Raw genomic sequence first — 22233 nt, 5'->3', positions numbered from 1 at the left:
TTATCCATTGGAAACTTATTTATGGTTTGGTTGTACAGGGTCCTGTATAAGTAACCACTTCTTGAAGTATTTCAAGTAGTTTACCTTTTGAATGTACCTGTTGCAACACTTATAAGTCTTACCAGGTCTCTGTAGTAGGTAGAGCTGGAGCACTGCTGGGTGACGCCCATACAGAAACAGGACAGGCAGCCATCTTTGTTTTTCGGGCTAAAATGGAAAGTTCCGGACTTACAGTCGGAGCAGTATGGGCCGTCAACGTTCATCTGCAACACAGTGCCATTTTAGTCAGATACAAGGGAATCTGTCTATTCAAATCTGACAAGAAGGAATGAGGATGCCAAAAGGTGACAACAACCAGAGAGTTGGTGTTATCAAAATGCTTTTTGGGTTTTCCCACCTTGCAGCGACACGCACCACCATTGCAGCCCTCACTTCCTTCTCTGTTACAGTTGTAGCAGTTACCTGTAACAGGGCAGTAAAAGAGATAGTCACAGTGTGTAATACTTCTAAATTGAAAGACACTTTGTTAAATTCAGATTAGTGACAATAAGTGAGTATTTGCAACTTCAGTGAAGATAACAAATGAGTCAGAAGATGAAACAATGGATCAAAATACATTATGTACCATTGTCATCATTGCCAACATGGCATCTTTGTCCAAGCAGTGGGTTGCCAGTGTATCCTGCAGCACATCTGAAATAAAGATAGACAATGTGTTAAAGTAAATATTTCCAGTCAAAGAGGATACATGTTTAACCCAAAGAACAATGAGGCAGGAAGCTGGGAAGTCTGCATGAGGTGATACACTTGATGAAATGTGTCCTTAAGGGAGTCTTCATGACCCAAGGCAGACCTCAATCACAAACAAAGGACTGAGTCATTCAGACAAGGAACATCATAGCTATCCTTTTATTCCATCCAGTATGCAAACGTCACTGCATTACTGTAAGCCATTTATTCAACTGAAAACCCCCAGCTCTGCATTGTATACAACCAGTCTTCCCAGAGAAAAAAAGATAATATTATATTGCTTGCATTGAAGATGGATGAAGCATAGCCACTGCTAAAATATTCAACATATCTCAGATGTTGATTCCATCTCTCATAAATGTGTCACAGCTGAAACTGAGGATCACCTTTGTACAGGAACAGAAACAAACAGAAAATGACCACCAGATACATAAAATAAATAAAAGCTTCACATATAAAGAACTGACATCAGAACAAAGCAGAAGTGAGCATAGTTGGTATGATGAGCCACAGGACAAGATGCTAAACTACTAAAGAAGAAAGTTATTTCTGATATTCTGACAAAGCAAAGCAATTTGCATTCAACCCAAGCAAGCAACAGCACTGCCACCAGAGCAAAGGCTGACCCAAGTACAAGTCTGTGCAGGTTGCCCTGACGATAGCGGCTGTCAGTCTTACCTCACCTGTCCTCTGGAAGGTCCGCAGGTCAACAGTCAACAAACTGCTATGAACTTGCTTTGGGAAACCCTATTCAGTCTAACTTTTAAGACATACAGTAATTTGTAATGTGTAGTTGTCTTTTTCAGTCATTCCAGTCAATGTTGCTTGGATTTAAACATGGGTGATAATGTCCATTATGTCAGGATATTTGAAAATACATCATGGTATGGTAATGTAAAAATACTTAAAAAGAAAAAAAGTTTGTACCTAAAGGCAATTAAGAAAGGACATACAGATAAATATAACATGACAAAAATGTTGTTGTAAGTTACATTAACATGAATTCAATACAGAACTTAAACTTTTATTTCTCCTAAAGATGATATAGCAGTGATTTTGGAAACTGGATCAACGCATTCCAAAAAATTCACAACAGTTGTTGATATGACTGGTCAGTGAGAGACCACTTCTCTTTCATGAAATTGACTGTAGATATTCATGGTTTTCAGGCCCCTCTGAACATTCGTCCAGTGCCAGCACTGGGCCAACAGGTATAAAACCACACTCCATACTTCAAACATACCATTTGGTATAAGAGATCAAACTACATAAGGGCTGAGCCAATTCCACTTTGGCCACCACACCATGAGCTTACTGCTAGCACCCATGTCAAATGATTAACTTTCTACATAAAATTTCCAAAACAAAACACTGGATTCCAGTGAAATATACAGAGGGAATTTCTGGTCCCCTGAGGAGTAAGTCCTAGTTGTTTTAGTGAACCCCTCAATGTCTACTTTTCACCAAGATACATAATCTACCTGGCAGCATGCCACGAAATTTGCTGAGCACATTCATGCGCCCAAGAAGATTAATCCATCAGAAAACAACATTGGAAGACTACAGCTCCATGAAGCTGTACTTCGGCAAAGCTGTGCTGGCTATGCAAGCATGCCGATGTTCAGAAGGTACATTTCTTACCATGTTTACCATATTACTTTAGTGTATTGGAATGCTCACAAACATATGCTCATTAGCAGTAAGCACCAAGTAGAGCTGATAAGACTGTCATGAAGTATTTGGTCATGAACAAAAACATTGGGTAAATTTTTACCTGCTAGTAGTGCTAAATGAAAAGAGAATCACCAACATCATTACGATTCATCCTCTAGGGACCACAAATGCCCATACAAAATTTCATCCATCAATCTGGACCAAAGTGTGTCACTAGCAGCATGACAACATTCCCAATGTCATGCTGCTAATGTTATTTAAAATTTCCTTTTAGCCTCATTACAGTTCAAATTTCTGTGAATAACAAAAATATGCATGTCATTTGATGAACAACATATTACATTAACATGCAGCACCCAGCAGGGTATTACGATTGTTGGTCTTGCCCATCATGTACTGGTTCTTTATCATTGGAGCTTCAGAAATCTGACATTTTAACAAATTTTCTATAGCAAACAAAAATACACACAAGCTTAGGCTCAATATTAAAGTAATAGTGTCCCAGGAAAACTTTACATCTTCAGTGTGAACTGTTCTTCGGAAAGCTGAAGCCATCCTCAATATGCAGAACATATTTCCTTTCATTGATTAAAAATACTCAGCACAGAACACATACCCTCAAAAATAAGTGATTTTGTCTTACAATGACAGGGTGCATTGGAGGTGAAAGGTTTTTCCAGGACACCAACATATATCACCTAAGCCACCCTTGAAGACATACCCATGTAAATGCACGAAAACATGTATGATGGGCAATGGATTTTAAAAATGACCCTACAATGGGTTAGGGGTTGATACCTGTAAAGCTTGAGGTAGTGTGGCCATAACACAAAAAACAAATGTACACATATAGTATGAGAGGTACTAAGCCTAATCTCTCTCTTCATAGCAGGGTTCTGTGCAATAGTTCTGAAAGTCATAAAATACAACTTAAAAGCCATTAGAATCAAATATAAAAATCATAACACCACATCAGTATGACATTAAACATCTGTAAAGTCCTTCTCAAATAACACAGTGTCATAAAAGCAGTCCATAAAGTTCAATAGATGTGATAAATATGGAGCCAAGAGATAAAAACAGTAATAATAATAATAACAACAATAATAATAATAATAATGAAACATGACGAGTTATTCCCTAGTAATCAGGGATAATTCTGATAGGAATGGCCAGCCTTCCCAGGACGACGTGAAGAGACCCATCTTGATTCTTTTTCTGCTTTGCTGACTTGTCTCCTTTTAAGAGCTTCAGTAAGTCCAAAACACCAGAATTGTGAGAGGTTGTCTTCGGCTGAGGCTTCTTAGCTACTTTCTTCGCAGTAGAAGCCAAGGGTTTTGCGGGACTTGATGTCCTTTTTTGACTTGATGTTGTGTTCGATTTCTTTTTTGTTGTGTTGGACTTTTTCTTCGTAGTGGTAGCCTTGGTAGTGGTTGTGATTGTATCCTTAGCAGACTTCTTTGTTTTGTGAGATGAAGAGACTAACTTATGAGAGTTGTGGTTAGATTTACCTTTGTGTGATTTCTTTGAATCATCATCTGAGGACTTTCTGCCATCTTGGACTTTCTTTGAAACTGGTGCATCTGATCTAAATGCTGTATTACGTCCATTGTTTTTCACAGGTCGCGCAGAATCCTTTTTATTAGCCTGGTCAGATTGTTTACGCACCTGCTTGGTTCTTGCAGGTGGCTCCAACTGAAATTTAGTAACTGTTGCTTCTTCTTTAACTTGCTTCGGTTTTGTTTGGCCTGGCTGCGAAACACGTTTAGCTGTCACAGCAGGCTTCTTGGTCACTGTTCTCTTTGTTCCAGGCTTCACTGTAGCTTTAGGTTTAGTTTTAGACGTAGTCCTGGGTTTTTTCGAGGTTGCCCTTACCTTTGTTGCCGATCTTGAGCCTTTACTTTTGGATGTCCTCATGACCACCTGCACCTTTGTGGTTTTTTTCACTGGCTTGGTAGTGGCTGCTGGTTTGTGTTTTCCGTTTCTCTGTGGGGCAGTGGTGAGTTTCTTTTTAGGGAGGCCTGGGGTAGGTATGCTTTTGGGCACTGTGGCTTTACTGACTGGAGGCTGTGGTGTTGTGTACATTGGTAATGCTAAGACTGTGGTGAGGGGAGGTGGAGCCACCCTTTCTTGGGCCGAACGGGAGATGTGTCTAGTTCGTTTCATCTTGTTCATCTCCTGAGCCAGGGCTGTGAAACCATCAATCAGGATCTCTAGCCGTCCCTCGAGTCTGCTCAGACGGGTCTCCATATCTTGGTAGCTCTCCTCAAGCGCGTTGACTTTTACGTTCTTCGCTGGAATCGACTGAATAGCAATGAGCTCCTTCAGTTGGGTGTTCAGATCACCCTGTTGGTTCTCCATAGTATGAATGCTATCCTTCATATCAAGGATGTTGCTTTCCAGCATGCTTAGACGCTGGTTAAAGGTATTCAGGTGAATCCTGAGCAGATGCTGGAAGCTGGACTGTCTGCTCTCTGGGTGGGGTGTGAAGCGTGGAGGTAGTCTGGTTACTGATCTGTTGGGAGCAACTGATGTAATGTGACCATGAGCAGGAGTGGACAGTAAAGACCTAGCAGGGGTGACTGTTGTTCCTATGGTAGTAACAGGCCACTTCTTGTCATTGTCATCACCATCATCATCATCATCACCACTGCCCAATGTTACTATCTCTTTCTCCCAGCTGAAATTGAATACTGCTTCAGCTCCACATCCAACAGGTAGGAAGTCCTCTATCTGCTTGTCCAGGAAGTGGTCCCCACAACTGTCTGCAGATGGCATCTCTTTTCTTAATGTCAAAACAGCAGAATCAGGTATGATGAAGGCAGAGACGTTAAAATTAAAATGATTTATAAGTTGCGTTTTACACCCTTTTCACCTTATCATCTTTGCCCTCGGAGTGGCAAAGATTCATTAGTCAGACAGGAGTCCTCATAAATGTCACATCTACATTTATGTCGTAGAGGCCCAGAAAATACATTTGGCCTGTGCACAGAGATCACATGAGCCAACACCTTCAAATTTTGCTACAAACAAAGCGCACAGCTGAAGCAGAAAGCAACCTTTGAGAAGACTTAAGAAGTTAAAGCAAAGGACAGAAGAAAGCTGAAGTAAGACAAAAGCCAAACAATTCCTCAGGACATATAACATTGTTCTTTCTACTTTGGTAAATGTATTTTCTACAAACAATGAAATCTGAGTGATGACATTCACAGCACCTCAAAAGGCCCCTAATCCTATAACAAAGATACACAATTCTACCACAGTATAAATGACCTTACATTTTGCAAACCAACAAATCCAAGAAAATATCCATCAGCAGAGACACAATAGAAAATGTCAAAGGTACGTTAAGAGAATGGGTGGCAACGATTTGCGTCTCCCATCCCCCAATTGACACCGCTCAATCACAGCTGCCATGAAAAAAAAAACCACAGACATGCTTATATCCCTTTCCTCTGAATAAAACCAGTGGGTGCTAGTGCCAGCCCCTGCTAACCTTGCTGCCTGCCGGCCCGGTAACCCCAAACACTGAGCAATATCCAGATGACCGTGAGAGGAAGGAAGAGAGGAAATGGAAAAGCAGAAGGAAGAGGGGAGGGGGACGTACCTCTCACAGCGTCGACCAGTGTATCCAGGGGGGCAGTTGTCACAGGTTGGCTGACCGTCTGGCTCCAGGTAACAGGTTGGGGAGAATCTATGTGAACAGAAGATCTTATGAATATGCAATTGCAATAAAACATACAGTTTTATCTCTTGTTATTATGGTGCATTTAAGTAGTGTTTCTTCAGCTGTTGCACTGCAGACAGGTTACTTAATCAAATCTGGCACTGAACAGAATATGCACCTATGATCTAAACTTGCTCAAATTGAAAAGACTTTTAGACATGAACTCACTGGTTGTTGGATGTGGTTCCAGGACAGGGACAGGGCTGGCAGGCCTGAGGACCACCTGTGGCGGGATTTCCATAGAAACCAGACTGACAGCGTTCACACCTTGGCCCAGCGGTGTTATGGAGACATAGCTTTTGGTCAGGACACAAAAATATAAAGAGGAGGTGAGATCTGCTGAACAGTTGAATATACCGCACTTAAGAATGACAGTGTGTGCCCACATGTTGAGATTCGCCAAGTAACCATTAGCACATTCCAGTGCAGAGATGAAAGCAGGTTTAACATTGGCGAGAAAGGAAGAGTAGCATGAAACCTACCAGACACCTGCCGGTCTCTGGGTCACAGCTGCTGGCGTGCCCGTTGCAGTCGCACCTTTCACAAGTGCCCAGGTAAAGGCCAGAGCTTGTGCGAGTGTAACCTTCATCACACTCCTGCAACAGCATAGAAAAACACCTCAGGTGAGAAACAAATGATGACAATGAAGAATATGTCTTTGTTCCATTGCAGTAGGTAGACAGACTGCAATTAACATCAAGGGCTGCAGTGGAAAAAGTTAGACGTGTTATTGTGCTATTCGTAACAAGTTGGGGCAAATCTGTGATCGCCTTACTTTTGTGTCTCTCTTCAAACTAAAAATAAACTAGAAATGAAAGTTCATTCTTGACCTTGGAAACTGAAGTGATAAATAAATAAAAAATCTTAAGCGAAGGTCCAAGCTAATTTTTTTATGAGCTTTTTAACCAGATCTCAAGTCTTTATCAGTTTATGAGGTTTGCTCAGATGTCATGGGGATTGCGTACTCCATTTGCTGATGAAGATCACGAGATGCAGATTAAAACATAAAAAGGGAAGTGGATCCTAAGTTAACTAGAGCTGAAACAATTAGTCAATTAACTGAGTCTATTAACAGAAAACATTCTCTAGTTACAGCTTCTCAAAATGGTAAGATTTACTGATTTACTCTGTTTTATACCACTTTCATTTTTCAATGTTTCTGAATTGTTTTTGAATTTTTTCATCAAATAAATGATTAACTGATCAATCAAGAAAATTATTGTCCGGTTAATAGTGAAAACAATAAATAGTTGCTGCCCTGAAATTAAGTGTTTCTGTTGAACTAAAAGTAAGCTCAACTACTTGTCTGAAATCTGTGTACCTGGCAAGAAGGTCCTCTGTATCCCTGTGGGCAGGCACACTCTTCCACCTCCAGAGCACGTTCATTACCAGTGGAGTGAGGAACAGCAACGTCCATCCTGATGTCTGAGATACTGTTTAACACAGGAAGAGCACAAAATACACATGTGGAATAAGAAAATTGCCATACTACTACTACTTATCATATTTAAGTAATTATAGATAAATTGAGTATACGTGATTCCTATTTGTCATATATTGAGGTATATGTATAATGATATGTGTATTGTCAGAAGAACCTCATCATACCTGCTCTCAGCCATGTTGTCTGCGTAGGTGGCCCTGATCATGAAGACAGTAACATCAGCCAGAGCCATCAGGAGGTGCTCACGGGTGCACGGCTGCCCATCAGCACGACGCCACGCAGACTACCAGGAGGTAAGCAGAGTAAAGTTAGCCTGCTAACATTGACAAATGACTCAGATTCAGCCACACAATACCCCTCCATCACCAATGAAACACACCTCTCGGAAAGTGACAGTGACAGTTTGTGGGACACGAGGGAGGGCCTTGGTCTGAGAGTAGTGTTCAAGGAAGATGCCATTGCCCTGGAGAACCACATCTGGCTGACCGTCAATCACCAGTGAGCGCTGAGATGGTTCAAAACGAACGGTGTAGCGAAGCTCTCCACCATAGGCCGTCACCTGGAAGCAACATGGTGAAAAGGGAAGCTTATCACAACAAAACTCATCTCAGAGGTTGAATGGTGGAAAGGTATTTCACCCCTATGATACTGTGGAGGAAGTCACAAGATGTTGTCGATGAATGTTGGGCTTCACTGTGAATTTAAGCCAAACATTCAAAGAAGGCTCACACTGTGGATAAATGGAGCCTTTTCACTTAACATGTTGGGGCATGACTGACTAGGACAGAAAGGGCAGAGAAATCTAGCTCAACTAACACTTTTTCTTTCTCTCCCCTAGCCTGCTCCCTACTTTGTTGTTTAATCTCACCTTATCTCCTCTGAAGCTCTCAGGTAGGACCCAATAGTAGATGTCGTTGGGGATGTTGGAAAAGGAGCGGTAGACAACTTCAGAGGAGCCCCTCTGAGAGATGCCTTCAGAGATAGTTTTAGTGTTGGCACTGTTGGAGAGGGAGAAGAGCTGCCCGTTTACGCCTCCCCGCACCTGAGAGACACAAACAGTTTATCAGACTGAGATGGGAACTGAAATTTCCATTCGCTCAAACTCCAGCCCAATCACTGCTTGCATTCTGAATCTTACCATTTAGTATCTGAAAGGATTTGCTGATACAGCATGACTGCACAAACAGTGAGTCAAACCTTAGCACCAAAAATATTCACCCCTCCCTCTACCATTCAAAGCTCAACAGCTTACTGTACCTGATCTCTATTCCAAGTGGAGCTGGCGCACTGTTTGGTGACGCCCATACAGAAGCAACGCAGACAGCCATCAGGGTTGGCCTCTGACAGGTGGAAGAAACCAGCCTTACACTCGTCACACTGAGCGCCTGCCACGTTGTTCTGCCACATACACACAAAGAAATATTCAAAACAGCTGCACATCTATCTGTCTGTCAAGCTTTTCATTTTCATAGAAGATGACAGCAGAAAAACGTATTTTTATGAAACAATATATGGTTATAATATAATCCCAATGTTTCACTTTGCACTTGACCATAGTGTATGTATACCTTGCAGCTGCATGGCCTGCTGTTAGAGTTGATAGTTCCTCTGTTATCACACTTGGAGTTCACTGCAAGGAGAGAGCAATGGAAAGATGATGACATGTAGGAAGGAAAGTGCACCTGGGAGTGTTCCAGCAACTCTGCATACCTGAACCATGATCACATACTACAGTCTACTTTAAGAAATACCAGGGGGAAAAATCTGATGGTAATCATTACACAGGGTTAAGACCCCCTCATGGTCATATCTGTGGATGACTGAAGTACACAACAGGTAAAAAAAAATCCAGGTGAACCTTCGGTCGATTTTATGGCTGCAACTGAGGTTTTCAATAATCTATACTCACGGTTAGGGACACACTTTCCATTAGGCAGAAGGGGGTTACCCTGGTAACCAGAAGCACACCTGAAATAAATGTGTATATGTGAGATATGATTGACCAAGTTACCATAAGCATTTGTTATGGCTCTTTATTCTTGTTACAATCAATCGTCATTCTTCAAAAACATAGATAAGGTTTTGTAAGTTATATTATCAATAATCATCACGATAACATAATATAGTATAAAGATTACGTTTATCATTACCACCAATCATAATACATTGATACCACTTCTTATAAACCCCATCACCACTTCAAAGTATTTAAACTATTTCACTTTTCTCACTTTTCACAGCGTCTTCCTGTGTAGCCGGGCCTGCAGGCATCACATGTTGGCTGTTGGTCAGTGTCCAGGAAGCAGGTGTCAGAGAACCTACAAAGAGCCATGGGTTAAAATTTACAGCAGTGAGTTAATGAGTAGCATGTTGAATGAATAAACCAGTAATCAAATATCTGAATGAGCTCAGTCTTTGGGGTTAAATAATAGCTGGGTGAAACTGCATTCCCAGCCATGCCTTGATGTGGGTAACCTTGTGTGTTCCCTTATCTGTACTGTAGATGTGTTCTGTGTGTGTGTGTGTGTGTGTGTGTGTGTGTGTGTGTGTGTGTGTGTGTGTGGTCTGAGTGGGTGTCTATGACCTTACCGGCGTGAGGTCTCGTAGTACGGGCAGGGGCAGGGTTTGCAGTCATCGGGGCGACCTCGGCTCGGGTCACCAAAGTAACCGGGGCGACACTTGTCACACTGAGGGCCCTCTGTGTTGTGCTGGCAGCTCTGTGGCGGGGAGAACACACTGCTCATTCTCTCACTCAAAATAGTTTAAGCAGACAAACATCTTTTATTACTCACAAGCTTCCTCCTTCAATAGTTAACATTAAAAACGTGATGTGCGGTATACCCTTATAAAGGACAAGATAATCAAAATGATCACATGTGGGTAACACCATTAGACGAATGGCTTTTTACCAGACAGTGTCCGCTGATGGGATCACAGGCGCTGGCATGTCCATTACAGTTACAGCCGGCGCAGGTGCCAAGATAGGTGCCACCGGGGACACGCTCAAAACCAGAGGAACACATCTCACAGGACAGGCCTGTGTATCCGGGAGGACACCTGGGAATGATAAATATGATTTTTATCAAGCAGGGTTTCATTCTGTTCAAACAGTTTTAATACAAACTATGAAGAGTCAGATTTCTTAATTTTGTAAATGAAAAAACAGCTGACTGAACAGCTGAAGAACAGTCAAAATGTTTTAGGAAGTTTACAATGGAGATACTGACAGGAAACAGGTAGAAAGGGTTTAAAATATATTTTTGTAATTTGCATATATGGATGTTTCTGTACTATTGTTCAGCAGTCTTCACTATAAAACACACTGAACATGTCTCAACAAGTTGCTTTTATTGTAGACTGCTAGCTGACAGCTTGTAAGGATCTGCTCTCCAACTTAACCTCAGTATCATGCTCCGATCTTTACTTGAGGGTTTTTTTTTTCTTACCTGCACTCTTCAACATTCTTAGCATGACCCATGGTGCTGAACTCCACGGAGGTGATATCCATGACGACGTCACTGAGTGCTACGCTGACCATGTGGTTGTCATAAATGGTGCGGATATTGATGCTGTCCAAGTTGGCCAGTGTCATCAACATGTCCTCGCGGCTCACAGGCCGGCCATTGGAGTGCTGCCAGTTTTCCTAAAACAATAATAAGCAGATAAACTGAGCAATGTATATTTGCTCCAAAATTATTTAATCATTTTTGAGGTGAGGAAAGTTTGTTTTGTCGAACCATTACATGTTAGATCACAGGCTTTTACAAATTCTTTGCTTGTTTTTGTTTGAATAACTTTTCTCAACCAAAGACCTACTTCAGTAAATTTGATCTCTTTCTGGTTGACCACTCGGGCGGGGGTGCCGTTGCCTCTGCGGTACACAAGCCTGTGTCCATTTCCAACAAGCATGACATCCGGCTTCTCCACAGGCTCAGTCAGACCGCGGGCCAGTATGTAGCGCACCTTAAACTTCAGGGATCCTCCATAGGAGTCGATCTAAACACAGATGGAATGATTTTCACATTTGTGGTAACAAGTAAAATAAAATTTAGCCTGTAAAGAATTTTCCTCTATACCTTGTTGCCAAGAAATTGGCGAGGCAAGGTCCAAAAAGAGTCAAGGTTGAGGAAACGACGCGACAGATCGACAAGCTGGAATTCTTCCATCTCAGGGTTGATGATGATCTGAGTGGAGGAGAGAGGAGGAGTGCCTGGCCTGGATGGGTAAGTGACATTCACTCCTGGAGGGCAGAAACATAAAAGATTTATTCAGCTTGTGCTCTTACGGTTAGGGTTTTTCCATTTGGCAATATATTATCTCTGTTATCATAAGCCTCATGGTTTCAGTGCCTTTGTAGTCTCCATCATCATTGAAACGCAGACTCATCTGGTTGCGGTAGCGGCCGGTGCTCTTGCAGTTCTTGGTGATTCCAGCACAGAAGCAGGGCACACAGCGACCCGACACACTGAAGTGACCCTCAGGACAGTTGCCTGGAGAGAACAAGATGAGAAAAAAGACACAAGGCAATGTATAATCTTACTGTAACTATAATTCATTCATAGTTTGTTGACCTGTGGTTAAAAAACATGAAGGGTCAGTACCTGGGTTTGGATTCGATGTGAGAGTCAGCACTCCGTCAGGGATACCAAACACTAGGCCTTTAGCATTGATGGCCTCACAGGTGTATGCCCCCTGATCTGATTCCTTCACGTCACGAATGATGAGGGTGCCACGCCCATTCTCACTGGTCATGGAGATCCTAAGAACACAGAGATACAACACAAATCATCACTTCATCTCTTATAGTAAGCAAGACTATCCCGCCCTTTTCTCATTTGGCCTCTATGTCAACTACAGAGGAAGACTCTTATTTCTGTCTCTCCCTTTTCCAGAAATATAGTTGTGTACAAATTCATCAACTTTAAGTGCCTAACCACACACAGCAGGTTACACCCAGAATCAACATTATGAAACAGCTTTAGGAAAATATTTTTTATTCGCAGAGGTCATGATTGCAAAGCTGCAGTTACACCACAAATATGCCAGTAATTAAAATCACAGGTTTAAATATGATTTGAGGCAGCATTGAGATGCTGATCTAACACAGCTGGCAACCATAAGACTGTGGTCTCAAAAAAACCTTCATCGAATGTCAGGTGAGAGTAGTATACGAAAGAAAATTCAGTCATTTTCAAATCGTCATGGTCTGCTGCAGATCAATTAGGCGAGATTGGCTTTAAGCAGATGCAGATGTTTTGTTTGAGGCAGCTTTCCAAAACAGTGCAACACATGTTTTCACTAAAATAGTACCAAATTAATATTTAAACATTCAGAGCATTCAAAATCATTTCGACAGTATTATTTTAAACCCTGAATAATCTGTAATGCTGTTAGTCTACTGAGTTAGATTTAATTACAGTACTGATGAGGTGTGGAGAATTTCTCATCAAACCCACCTGCCACTGACGGGAATGTGTCCCCAGTTAAGTCTCCAGGTGATGATGGGTGTTGGCACTCCGACAGCCTGACAGGTGAATGTCACCGTTGACCCCCGCGCTGCCTGAACAGACTCCTCTGGCGGGCTTGTCACAGAGGGAGGGCCTGTAATGTGTCAAGAAAATGAGTGACGGTGTTTAAGCCACATAATAAATGAACATGTGGAAGAAGGTTGGCATGTGACTGGAATTTGCCGATCCAGTGAATCTCATAAATGCCCCAAAGTCAGAGGAAATATAATTTGCTGCTATGGACGGACAATTCCCTTTCAGTTCTCAGGAATGGACAGTTCACAAAAAGCTCAGTGTCTCAGTCAACACATGTGTGAAAAGAGTCTGGTTCACAGCAAATTAGTCACAGTATACAAAGGAACTCAGAGGGTGACTATAGAGACGAGCCAAAGAAGCAGAGAGAGACGAGTGCAAAAAAAAGTGTAACAGAAAAAGAGTGAAATAAGCGTGAGAGAGAAAGAAAGATGGTAAGAGCAGTGGACAGCTGTTGGTGTGAGACTTACTGCAGCCGTACTCATCGGAGCGGTCAGGGCAGTCTGGCTCTTCATCACACTGGTAACTAGCTGGGATGCAGCTGCGATCGCTCAGGCATTCAAACTGCTCAGGAGCACACCTGTCACCAGGACCCTTGGTGGCTGCAGGAAGGACAAAAATGGAGATTTAGAGCAGCTTTTAATCACTCGTAAACATTAATGTCAATTCAGGCTCAAGAAAGGGTTTAAATCAAAATAAAATGAGACTTACGGCAGTCTGTTTCATCCGAGTTATCCTCACAGTCATTGTCTCCATCGCAGCGCCAAAGTTTGAGGGCACAGCGACCGTTTTTACATTTGAACTCGTTAGGTTCACAGGGAGATGGTGTACCTGTAAAAAGCCAGAGTATAATTACAGTAGAGTGCATGTTGATGTTCGACAATATGCAAATAACCAAGGCTGTATTACTTACCACATCTGAACTCGTCGCTTCCATCCGAGCAATCCCTCTCTCCATCACAGATGTAGTCTCGAGGGATACACTCTCCGCTCTGGCATGTGGCTTGATCCACTCTGCAGGGTCCAGGTATGCTAGGTGGGCGTGGGGGCTTCTTGGTGGTGGTTGTGGTGCCAGGAGTTGGGGTGACTGGAGCGATTGGCCGTTTTAAATCTAAAACAAATCTCTGGTTAAACCTAACAGCTGTGCAATTGGAGATACTGGATTCTACAGGAAGTACAGATGTTAATCTAAGTGAATATATCAACACATCACCAAGCCACTATTCCATGCTATAGCCGACCATGTTACAACCTGCCGGTCAGTCAAGCTGAGGCCACTCACCACAGTTGATCTCATCACTCATGTCTCTGCAGTCTGCTCTGTTGTCACACAGGTATTCCATCAGGATACATGCCCCATCACCACACCTGTGTTCATCTGGCATGCAAGGTCTGATGCCGGGGGCGACTAAAAGAGATGCAGATGGAGGAGGATGGGGGCGATGTGTAGAGGGATCAAAGACATGCAAGCCAAGACTACAGTACAGCCAACACACTACACTAATGTCATATCACAGCACACATAAAAATAGTGATGTGGAAAAACAACAGCATCCTGAGCCCCTCAGCTATCAGATAACTACAGCGAGTGCATCTCAGGCATGTTGTGAAGACTATCTTTCTTCACAATTTTCAAGGGATTATTCAAACATTTTTTTTATATTTGTTTTGCACAAAATGTTCTGCCGGGTGTAAATTCTGTAACCTGATATATAAACAGATAGGGTAGCTAGATAAAAAGACGCAGATAGATCAAAAGGTAGATAGACAAAGTGATATATAGACGTTCAGGCAGAAAGACCAGATAGAAAGACCGACTACAGACAGCCATAGATACTAGATGAAAGACAGGCAGACTACATAGATAGACAGAACCCTATTATATGAAGTGAAGTACATGAACATAAAATTGCCATTATGCTTTATCAGTGACCATGCCTGTATACAGAGCTGGTGGTGCAGTAAACAGCAGTATTCCTAATCAAACTCATGCCATGCAAAGATCCTTCTTATTCACTGTGCACTACTGAACTTGAGGGGCCATACTCAGAGGTCTACTTTACTTTGGTGCTTCCATGCAAAACATTCTTTAAACCACATGACCATTACTTGTACTTCAAAGTCAAAGTAAAGATCATTGTAAAATTCCAACATCATGACAAAGGAACTGCTCGACTGTTCTTTCTAAAAGGCACTACAATCATCCTACAGTTTCTACAGTACAGTCGGCTCATTATGCAGCACGCATGACACAGTACAAACCTGGCACTGCTATAGGCTCCACTGGAGGCACAGGTAGAGCTACAAAACCAGAGGGAAAGGTTAATGACACCGCCTACCCCTCTGGTGGAACATAATTTGCTGTCAACTTACAGCAAATTAATGTGTAAAAGAGTCAGTCACCTCATGACTGTGTTACATACTGTTGCTAAGGTCCCTGAGGCCTTACCTTCCCCAAGCTGTCTGAACTGAAAGCCCTGGACTGATGTCACGTAGGAAGCGATGGCTCCCTCCTTCACCACATTGTACAGCACGCTGTAGATCTGCTCTTCATTGCTGTTGTAGTCAGAACCCACATCCAACTCCACGAATACATCCACGCCATCCTCTCTTATCACCTTCCTGCAAGGAGCAAGAAAGGCCAGTGAGACCACAGTGTGTGTGGAGTGTACTGCAGAGGGTTATACCGGAAAGTTCTTCAGAGGTAAGGTTTCTCTTTGGAGGAATTGCTCACTACAGTCTTGATGAATTGCTGACTACAGGCCTACACTGTTGGCTTTGTGCAGTTTGGAAAGAGAGAAAGAAATATCACCTGGCCAGGGTTAGACACCCAGGCAGCGACACACAGCTGCATGGTATCTATACTTTGGGTGACACAAAGTGTGATTTAAAGGATTTGTGTTCTTACTTAATGAGGACCACGCTGACTGTCTGCACACCTGGAATCCTGTTGTACTCTGACTCCAGCTGTGGAGGGAAAACCAGACTCGGTTAGGTGGAAACAAGCCTGAGCCTTACTCTCAGACAAAAGGTCACACATGCTTAAATCAACAAAGTCATAAATCACATGCATGAACCTTATATGGTAGTTTTATAATATACTGTACATGACCACCACTCAGTAGGCTTTATCATATGAGGAAAGAACGTACCGTGTCCACCACTGCTTCAGAGATCTCAATAAAGGCTGGAGAGAAGATGTCTTCAAGCTCAGGGCCGTAAACCAGGGAGTCGGTGAAGTTGACGAGAGCTCTGTAATAATAAACTAGAAACACAGAGAAGGGAGGAGAATCTGTCAGCTAAACCACACAATAACTGACAACAACCACAGGCTCAGCATTAATGTCCATCTGTTGCAGAATTTAGTGATTATAAGCCTTATTCAGGCAGTACAGTAAGCTGTAAAGTCTATTAAAGACAATATAATACTGTTCGGGAATTATTTTTCCAAGGAAAGCCTTTGGTGAAATGTTTGAGAAAGAAAAACTGAAGAGCATGACTGCGGCTTATATAAGAGCCACATACAAATTATGGCGTCTATTTCCATATCTCAATTGTGGTTGGGTCTCCACCAAAACCAACAACTGCAGTGTTGCACCACACATAGGCCCTAACAAGAGGCACACGCTGAAAAAGGCAGTCTCTGCCCCCACATACTCAAATATAACCATGAAATTACAGTATCACAGCATGTCTTCCTCTCCAACTGGGTCTTTCTGTGGAAATGGACAAGGAGATGCATTCTCGGCATACTCACAAAAAACATAAGACAGATACTGATAAAGCCCCTTTGTCGGAAAAACAGCAATGAGTGCACTGTCGGAAACCTACTCAATCAGGGCTCAAGACTTAAGCATCCCATTGTCCACAGAAAATGTGTTTGGGATAAACGTGGGATGCCTCTGGGGCTATATTTTTTATTTTATTTAGTTATTTATTTTAAACTACTTTGGAAATAAACTGAACCAAGTAGATCTGTCTGTCTATCTATACGACACACCCACATACTGTAGGTTAGGTTTATGCATGAGGGAGGTTGTTGCGTAGTGTAGTGCATGTGTCATGTACTAAAGTCGGTGTGCGATGTGCTAACGTGGGTGTGTCATGTAGATCTGAAAACTGAAGATAGACCCTTCTTATCAATACAACGGAGCAGGTCTGTTATTAAAGCTACTATCACTGTCAGGCTACTCCATGCGAGACCTGAAATGTTCCCAAGGTAATGGTCCATCTATCCCAACATCCCAAATAGCTTGCTGGCAGGGCCTTGCAAATATGTTGTGCTGGTTAACCAAAACATAATGCTAGCCTGGCTGTGTGTGAGTGTATTAGCTAAAGCATATATTTACACGATTTCAATATATAGGTCTTCTTCTTTTGTTCTAATCTAAGACTTGAACACCTATCAAACATAGCATGTACATAGACAGTAGTGATGCACACCATTGTACAGATTGCAGTTATATCGGTAGGCACCACGGTTAATCTGTGGATCGGGCAGTTGGGGTCATAAAAAGTAGTGCGGGTGGTGAAATAACACATCATTAATGAGGAAAATATTAATGATATTTTCTAAAATGTGGACATAGCAGAGAACAGAGATGATGATCTGCAATCCAGTGCTGCTCAACTTCATTTTCTTTTTTTAATCAGGCACAAATTACTGACTCACAACTAACCAAATAAACAACTGGAAATACTAAGAAATATACAGACAATAATAACAATTATCTCTACAATCATACAACAGAGACCGCTGGAGAAATTGGGGCTCTCAACACGCTACAGTCTTTCCAGTCCGCTGTATTGCAAAGGCACAGTTCACCATGGAAACGCTTACACTTAGCGAAAGCAGCATGTCTAATCATAAAAGTAAATCATTAAAGAAAACTCTCACGCATCAACAAGGGCAGATTAAATGATTTTTTTTGTCAGCCGCAGGCAACCTCTGTCTTCCTTTACAAAGTACAGAAACAATATTTTGATTTTAAAACACTTAAAATTGTTTTTCGGGACTGGGCTGAAAAAAAGTTTGTCTGGACTCTGTAATCAATTCAAACATTCAAATACAAAGTATGTGGACATCAGCCAAAATAACACAGCCATGAGTTGGCACAATGATCTCTTGATTGAACGCTGATGATATCAGAGAGTTGCATGCTCAGTGGGAGTTTGAGTCTGGGGCTCTACTGTGCCAGCAGCTGCAGAGGAAGAAGAAGAAAATCCTCTGTGAATGATTGGGAAGCGGGCCTCAACATTCCCTCCACCAAGTCAAACACATCAGGCAGGCAGGCAGGAGGGCAGTGGAGGGGGCTACAGCAGGGGTTATATTAGTAGCCTACAGAAACGGCTATGTTAGCTGGTCTGACTGCTCTTTAAAAATATAGGTCAACTGAACCTGAACTTGAATATAATGCAGCCTGTATTCTAACTTATATCAAACAGAAGCTGCAAACCAGACACTATTAGTAATGTATGGGATTTATATCGTCAGTAAAATGACAATTATTTCACATAAACTGATTCACTCTCAAAGCCTCACACAGCTGGTAGGTATTACATCTTTAGTGCCTATAAGTGTCTGCTGAAAGCATCCTTGAGTTTTCTGCTCCCAGAAAATGACTAGACTGTGGCTGACCCTTCTCTCTAATCACTTGAAGAAATATAGAGAGGGAAAAAAGACAGAGTTCATCTTCGTTTTGCACACTGATAATAAAATTCTTTTTTTCCCCCTTCCCTCCTTTTCTAGTACTCATACTGCCCAACATGAAAAACTCCACCCATTTTCATCATAAGTGAGTTACAACACACCATGAAAAAGCTTTTTTATGCAATGTTACTGATTTATTTAAGTGCTTTGGCAAGCAAGCAGTGACACAAACTCCACTGGGCTTTTTGCAATATTCAAAACAAATGAATAAAAAAAGTAACGCTTATAACATTTTTCCATTTGCTTGCATCTTTCACATTACATATACATACAGATTTTAAAGAATCAGCTGTTTACAAAATTGTTTTGACTCAGCATTATGATTTTCTGCATGTCATATGGCAAAAAAGATGTTTCAACTTAATCAGCTTCCTACTCCAGTTATATATAGATTTTTGATACATCGTCACAATCTATATATAACTAACTGTATAAGACATCTTGATGAGCCATATGAGTAACTCATTATCAACCAAAATGTCAGCTATATCATTATAATTCTAATGTCAAAGGTTTAGCCCATGAAACTTAAAATAGCCCGGTCCGTAGGGTGCCCTGTTCTCATACTGCTGCCAGCACTTTGTTAAGACAGGCCTGCCAGCCTCTGATTTCAGACTGGCAGTTTGGGTTTAGGGAGGAAGTCAATATTTGTACTGTTTTCTTACAGTCAGATGCTACTTGCTATGCCAAAAGCAAAGAGTCACGTTCTAAGCGGTCATCTGCTGAGCCTCTATGTGCAAATATACATGCCCAAATATGTGCAAAACAATAAATATGCTACACACTTAAAGAGGGCAGGAACTATGCAAACATTGGTGTATATGGTGTCCTCCCTTTCCATTCTCCTTTGGTAACTATATAACTATATAATATCACTGGACATGTGGATACTGACAGCAGATATTTATCATCATTACCAGGAGCAACTTAATTAGAAGTTAAAGATTTTGTGTCTCAGATGAAGACTGTGTGTTCTCCATGTTAAAGACCTGTGGAGAAGACTATGTTCCACTGCCTGACATTTGGCTGGTAAAGAGCCATATCAAACACTACTAAATTTCCTTTTCTTACTTACCCAACACACACACACACACACACACACACACACACACACACACACACACACACACACACACACACACACACACACACACACACACACACACACACACACAACTGGCACTACAAGACATCCCGTTCCTGGTGAGGAAAGGCCTCATTTATGACAAAGTAAACTGAGCACTGCCTATGAAAACAGTCAGTGAGCTGAACATGCACTGTAACAACAGAACTGCAGACTTGAGTACAGCCTGGCAGGATGCTTGAGTGCTAACTTTGTAGGCTTTTCTGTCAGACTTATAGGAAGAATTGTTGGGCCTGAATGTAGAACCAGAAGACAGGCAACTTCAAAGTTACTCATCAAAGCGCTTCATTTGACCCGCATATAATCTAATCACTTGAGTGGGTACTCGCCGCCAGGTCAACAGCGGCTCGTAGCCCCAACTCTCTCTGAGATTGCCGCTTTTGACGTTTCGGGCTGGCAAGTGTGGAACTGCCGCCGCCTGAGATCCTTTGATTAGAGCGCCGGGTTGTGCCCTGCTGCTAACGAGCAGCTCTTTTACTCCAAGACCCATTCTCCCGTTCATCATTCACTGTTTCCAGCGGGGGGGAAATCCCCTCGTCAAGCGCCGCTACCATCAAGGGTGATGAAACTATCAGAGTACAGACGTGACGGGTGGGATGAAAAAAAAAAAGAAAAAAAAAAGGAGTCTGGAAAAAAAGCATTCCACACTCTTAATTCACAAACTTATTTAGCTATTAAAGCTGTTCAGCAGAACTGTGGCGGCTTTGTGCAATGGGCCCCCTCCGAACACATAGAGGCCTATGTAGAAGACAAAGACTTGATTGAGCGAGTGAGCACGGCCTGGCCTTTAAAGCCCAGCCGCATTGGGCTTGACCTTCAACCCTCAAGGCAGCGCCCACAGCATCGGCCCAGTGCCACCCGAGCCACTGAGAGAAGGAGGGAGTGAAGGAGAGCCAGAACCTAGAAGAACAAAGCCCAAACCACACTATACCAGCGATCATATGAAAAAAATTTTAATAACTCAAGTTTTTCTCTTCCCTAGGCTTTTCCTCCTTCTCTCTCTCTCACCCCTGTCTCTTTACAAATATTTGTCTATGTCTCAGCATAATATACACTCTTATGCCAGCTGCCTCGTTCTCAGCTTTACTCTTGTAGACCCCTCTACTTAACCCTGGTGGCCAGCCAAAACTACTCTGTCCATTGACCTCTAAGGAACTCGAGGGAATAACTTCTGGCTTCACTATTAAGCTAACCCTACTGTGCTCTCCCACAGCTTGTACTGTAATCATTAATAATATCACAGCGTATAATAAAGCACATAAGCACATCTTCCGACTCATGTTGTAGTGATTATGTGAAACAGCTGGTTTATATCATAGGGGTCAGCCATCTACATGACTTTGAAGTGAGAAAAATCACTTCTCAAATTAAACTGTGGAGCATGTTTTTGTGGTTGACTGTCCACAAAGACAAACAGTCATTTAACATCTCTTTATAAAAAGGTCTTTTCGACTGGAAACGTGCAAGTGTTGTCATTCAAGTGCAATGAACTCTATTACTTTACGGAACAAGCCCATCATTTTTCCACTGGCATCAGAAAACACGGGGAGACGCCTGCAAGACACTTGGAAAAACAGAGTAGCTAGACTCAATCACAGCATGCCCAAGCTGAGTCTCCCTTGGAATGTTATCTGAGAGTGTATTTGGAAATGAGAGTGCATAACTGAGTGGAGCAGGTGACAGGAGAGTGTGCCAAAGACAAGAGGAGAGAGGAAAGAAACCGGAGCAATAAACAAGAAAGACATGCTTGAGGGACTTACTGTGATCTGGATCAACTGGGCTCTGTATGTTCCTCATATGTGAAGAGTCAAACCAGCGTACTATGGCAAGAAATGAGGTGCGAGGGGGCAAGGAACAAGGAACAAGAGGCAAGGGGGAAACGAGACGTGGCGCAGAGGTCGACGGGGTACAAGGATCAAACAAGGAAAGCGGACACAAGGACCAGGGGAGAAGGATCAAGTTAGCCAAACAGGTGCGAGAAAGGTTAAAATTACAGGACAGTTAGAAAGGAAAAGGTTGGAAGCGAGGAGAGAGAAAAATAGAGAGTGACAAATCAGAAAGAGAAATGCACCAAAAGAGTTGTCTTAACAGAAACAGGAAATAAAGAAAAGTCTCAGCTGGTGAGAATTAAAGTACAGAAACAAACAGAATGAATTCATCAAAATGTCTTGGAAAAATAGAAACTAAATAAACATTAGGATAAACAGTCAAGAAAAAGTTTGTGTGAGAAATTCACCAAATGTT

The 22233-nt window shown here is 42.2% G+C and overlaps 1 protein-coding gene across 1 annotated transcript in view; it reads right to left on the bottom strand.

The window, feature by feature from the left end:
* hspg2 (heparan sulfate proteoglycan 2) overlaps window positions 1-22233 on the bottom strand; it is a 95435-nt gene that overhangs the window by 34583 nt on the left and 38619 nt on the right. The window contains exons 4-32 of the mRNA XM_053318211.1: window positions 16288-16400; window positions 16044-16102; window positions 15585-15757; window positions 14414-14543; window positions 14049-14257; window positions 13847-13966; window positions 13606-13737; window positions 13052-13196; window positions 12197-12354; window positions 11945-12085; window positions 11672-11835; window positions 11412-11591; window positions 11042-11238; window positions 10505-10652; window positions 10185-10312; window positions 9827-9913; window positions 9505-9563; window positions 9164-9225; window positions 8853-8993; window positions 8464-8637; window positions 7975-8154; window positions 7760-7878; window positions 7473-7584; window positions 6634-6747; window positions 6320-6447; window positions 6032-6118; window positions 626-693; window positions 398-462; window positions 123-263 (exon numbers count right to left, since the gene is read on the bottom strand). Of these exons, the coding sequence (XP_053174186.1) occupies window positions 123-263; window positions 398-462; window positions 626-693; window positions 6032-6118; window positions 6320-6447; window positions 6634-6747; window positions 7473-7584; window positions 7760-7878; window positions 7975-8154; window positions 8464-8637; window positions 8853-8993; window positions 9164-9225; window positions 9505-9563; window positions 9827-9913; window positions 10185-10312; window positions 10505-10652; window positions 11042-11238; window positions 11412-11591; window positions 11672-11835; window positions 11945-12085; window positions 12197-12354; window positions 13052-13196; window positions 13606-13737; window positions 13847-13966; window positions 14049-14257; window positions 14414-14543; window positions 15585-15757; window positions 16044-16102; window positions 16288-16400 (3734 nt within the window). The remainder of the gene's footprint in view (window positions 1-122; window positions 264-397; window positions 463-625; window positions 694-6031; window positions 6119-6319; window positions 6448-6633; window positions 6748-7472; window positions 7585-7759; window positions 7879-7974; window positions 8155-8463; window positions 8638-8852; window positions 8994-9163; window positions 9226-9504; window positions 9564-9826; window positions 9914-10184; window positions 10313-10504; window positions 10653-11041; window positions 11239-11411; window positions 11592-11671; window positions 11836-11944; window positions 12086-12196; window positions 12355-13051; window positions 13197-13605; window positions 13738-13846; window positions 13967-14048; window positions 14258-14413; window positions 14544-15584; window positions 15758-16043; window positions 16103-16287; window positions 16401-22233) is intronic.

This window comes from Scomber japonicus, chromosome 4, assembly GCF_027409825.1.
Source record: "Scomber japonicus isolate fScoJap1 chromosome 4, fScoJap1.pri, whole genome shotgun sequence".
NCBI lineage: Eukaryota > Metazoa > Chordata > Actinopteri > Scombriformes > Scombridae > Scomber > Scomber japonicus.
This window is presented reverse-complemented; position numbering and strand designations above follow the sequence as displayed.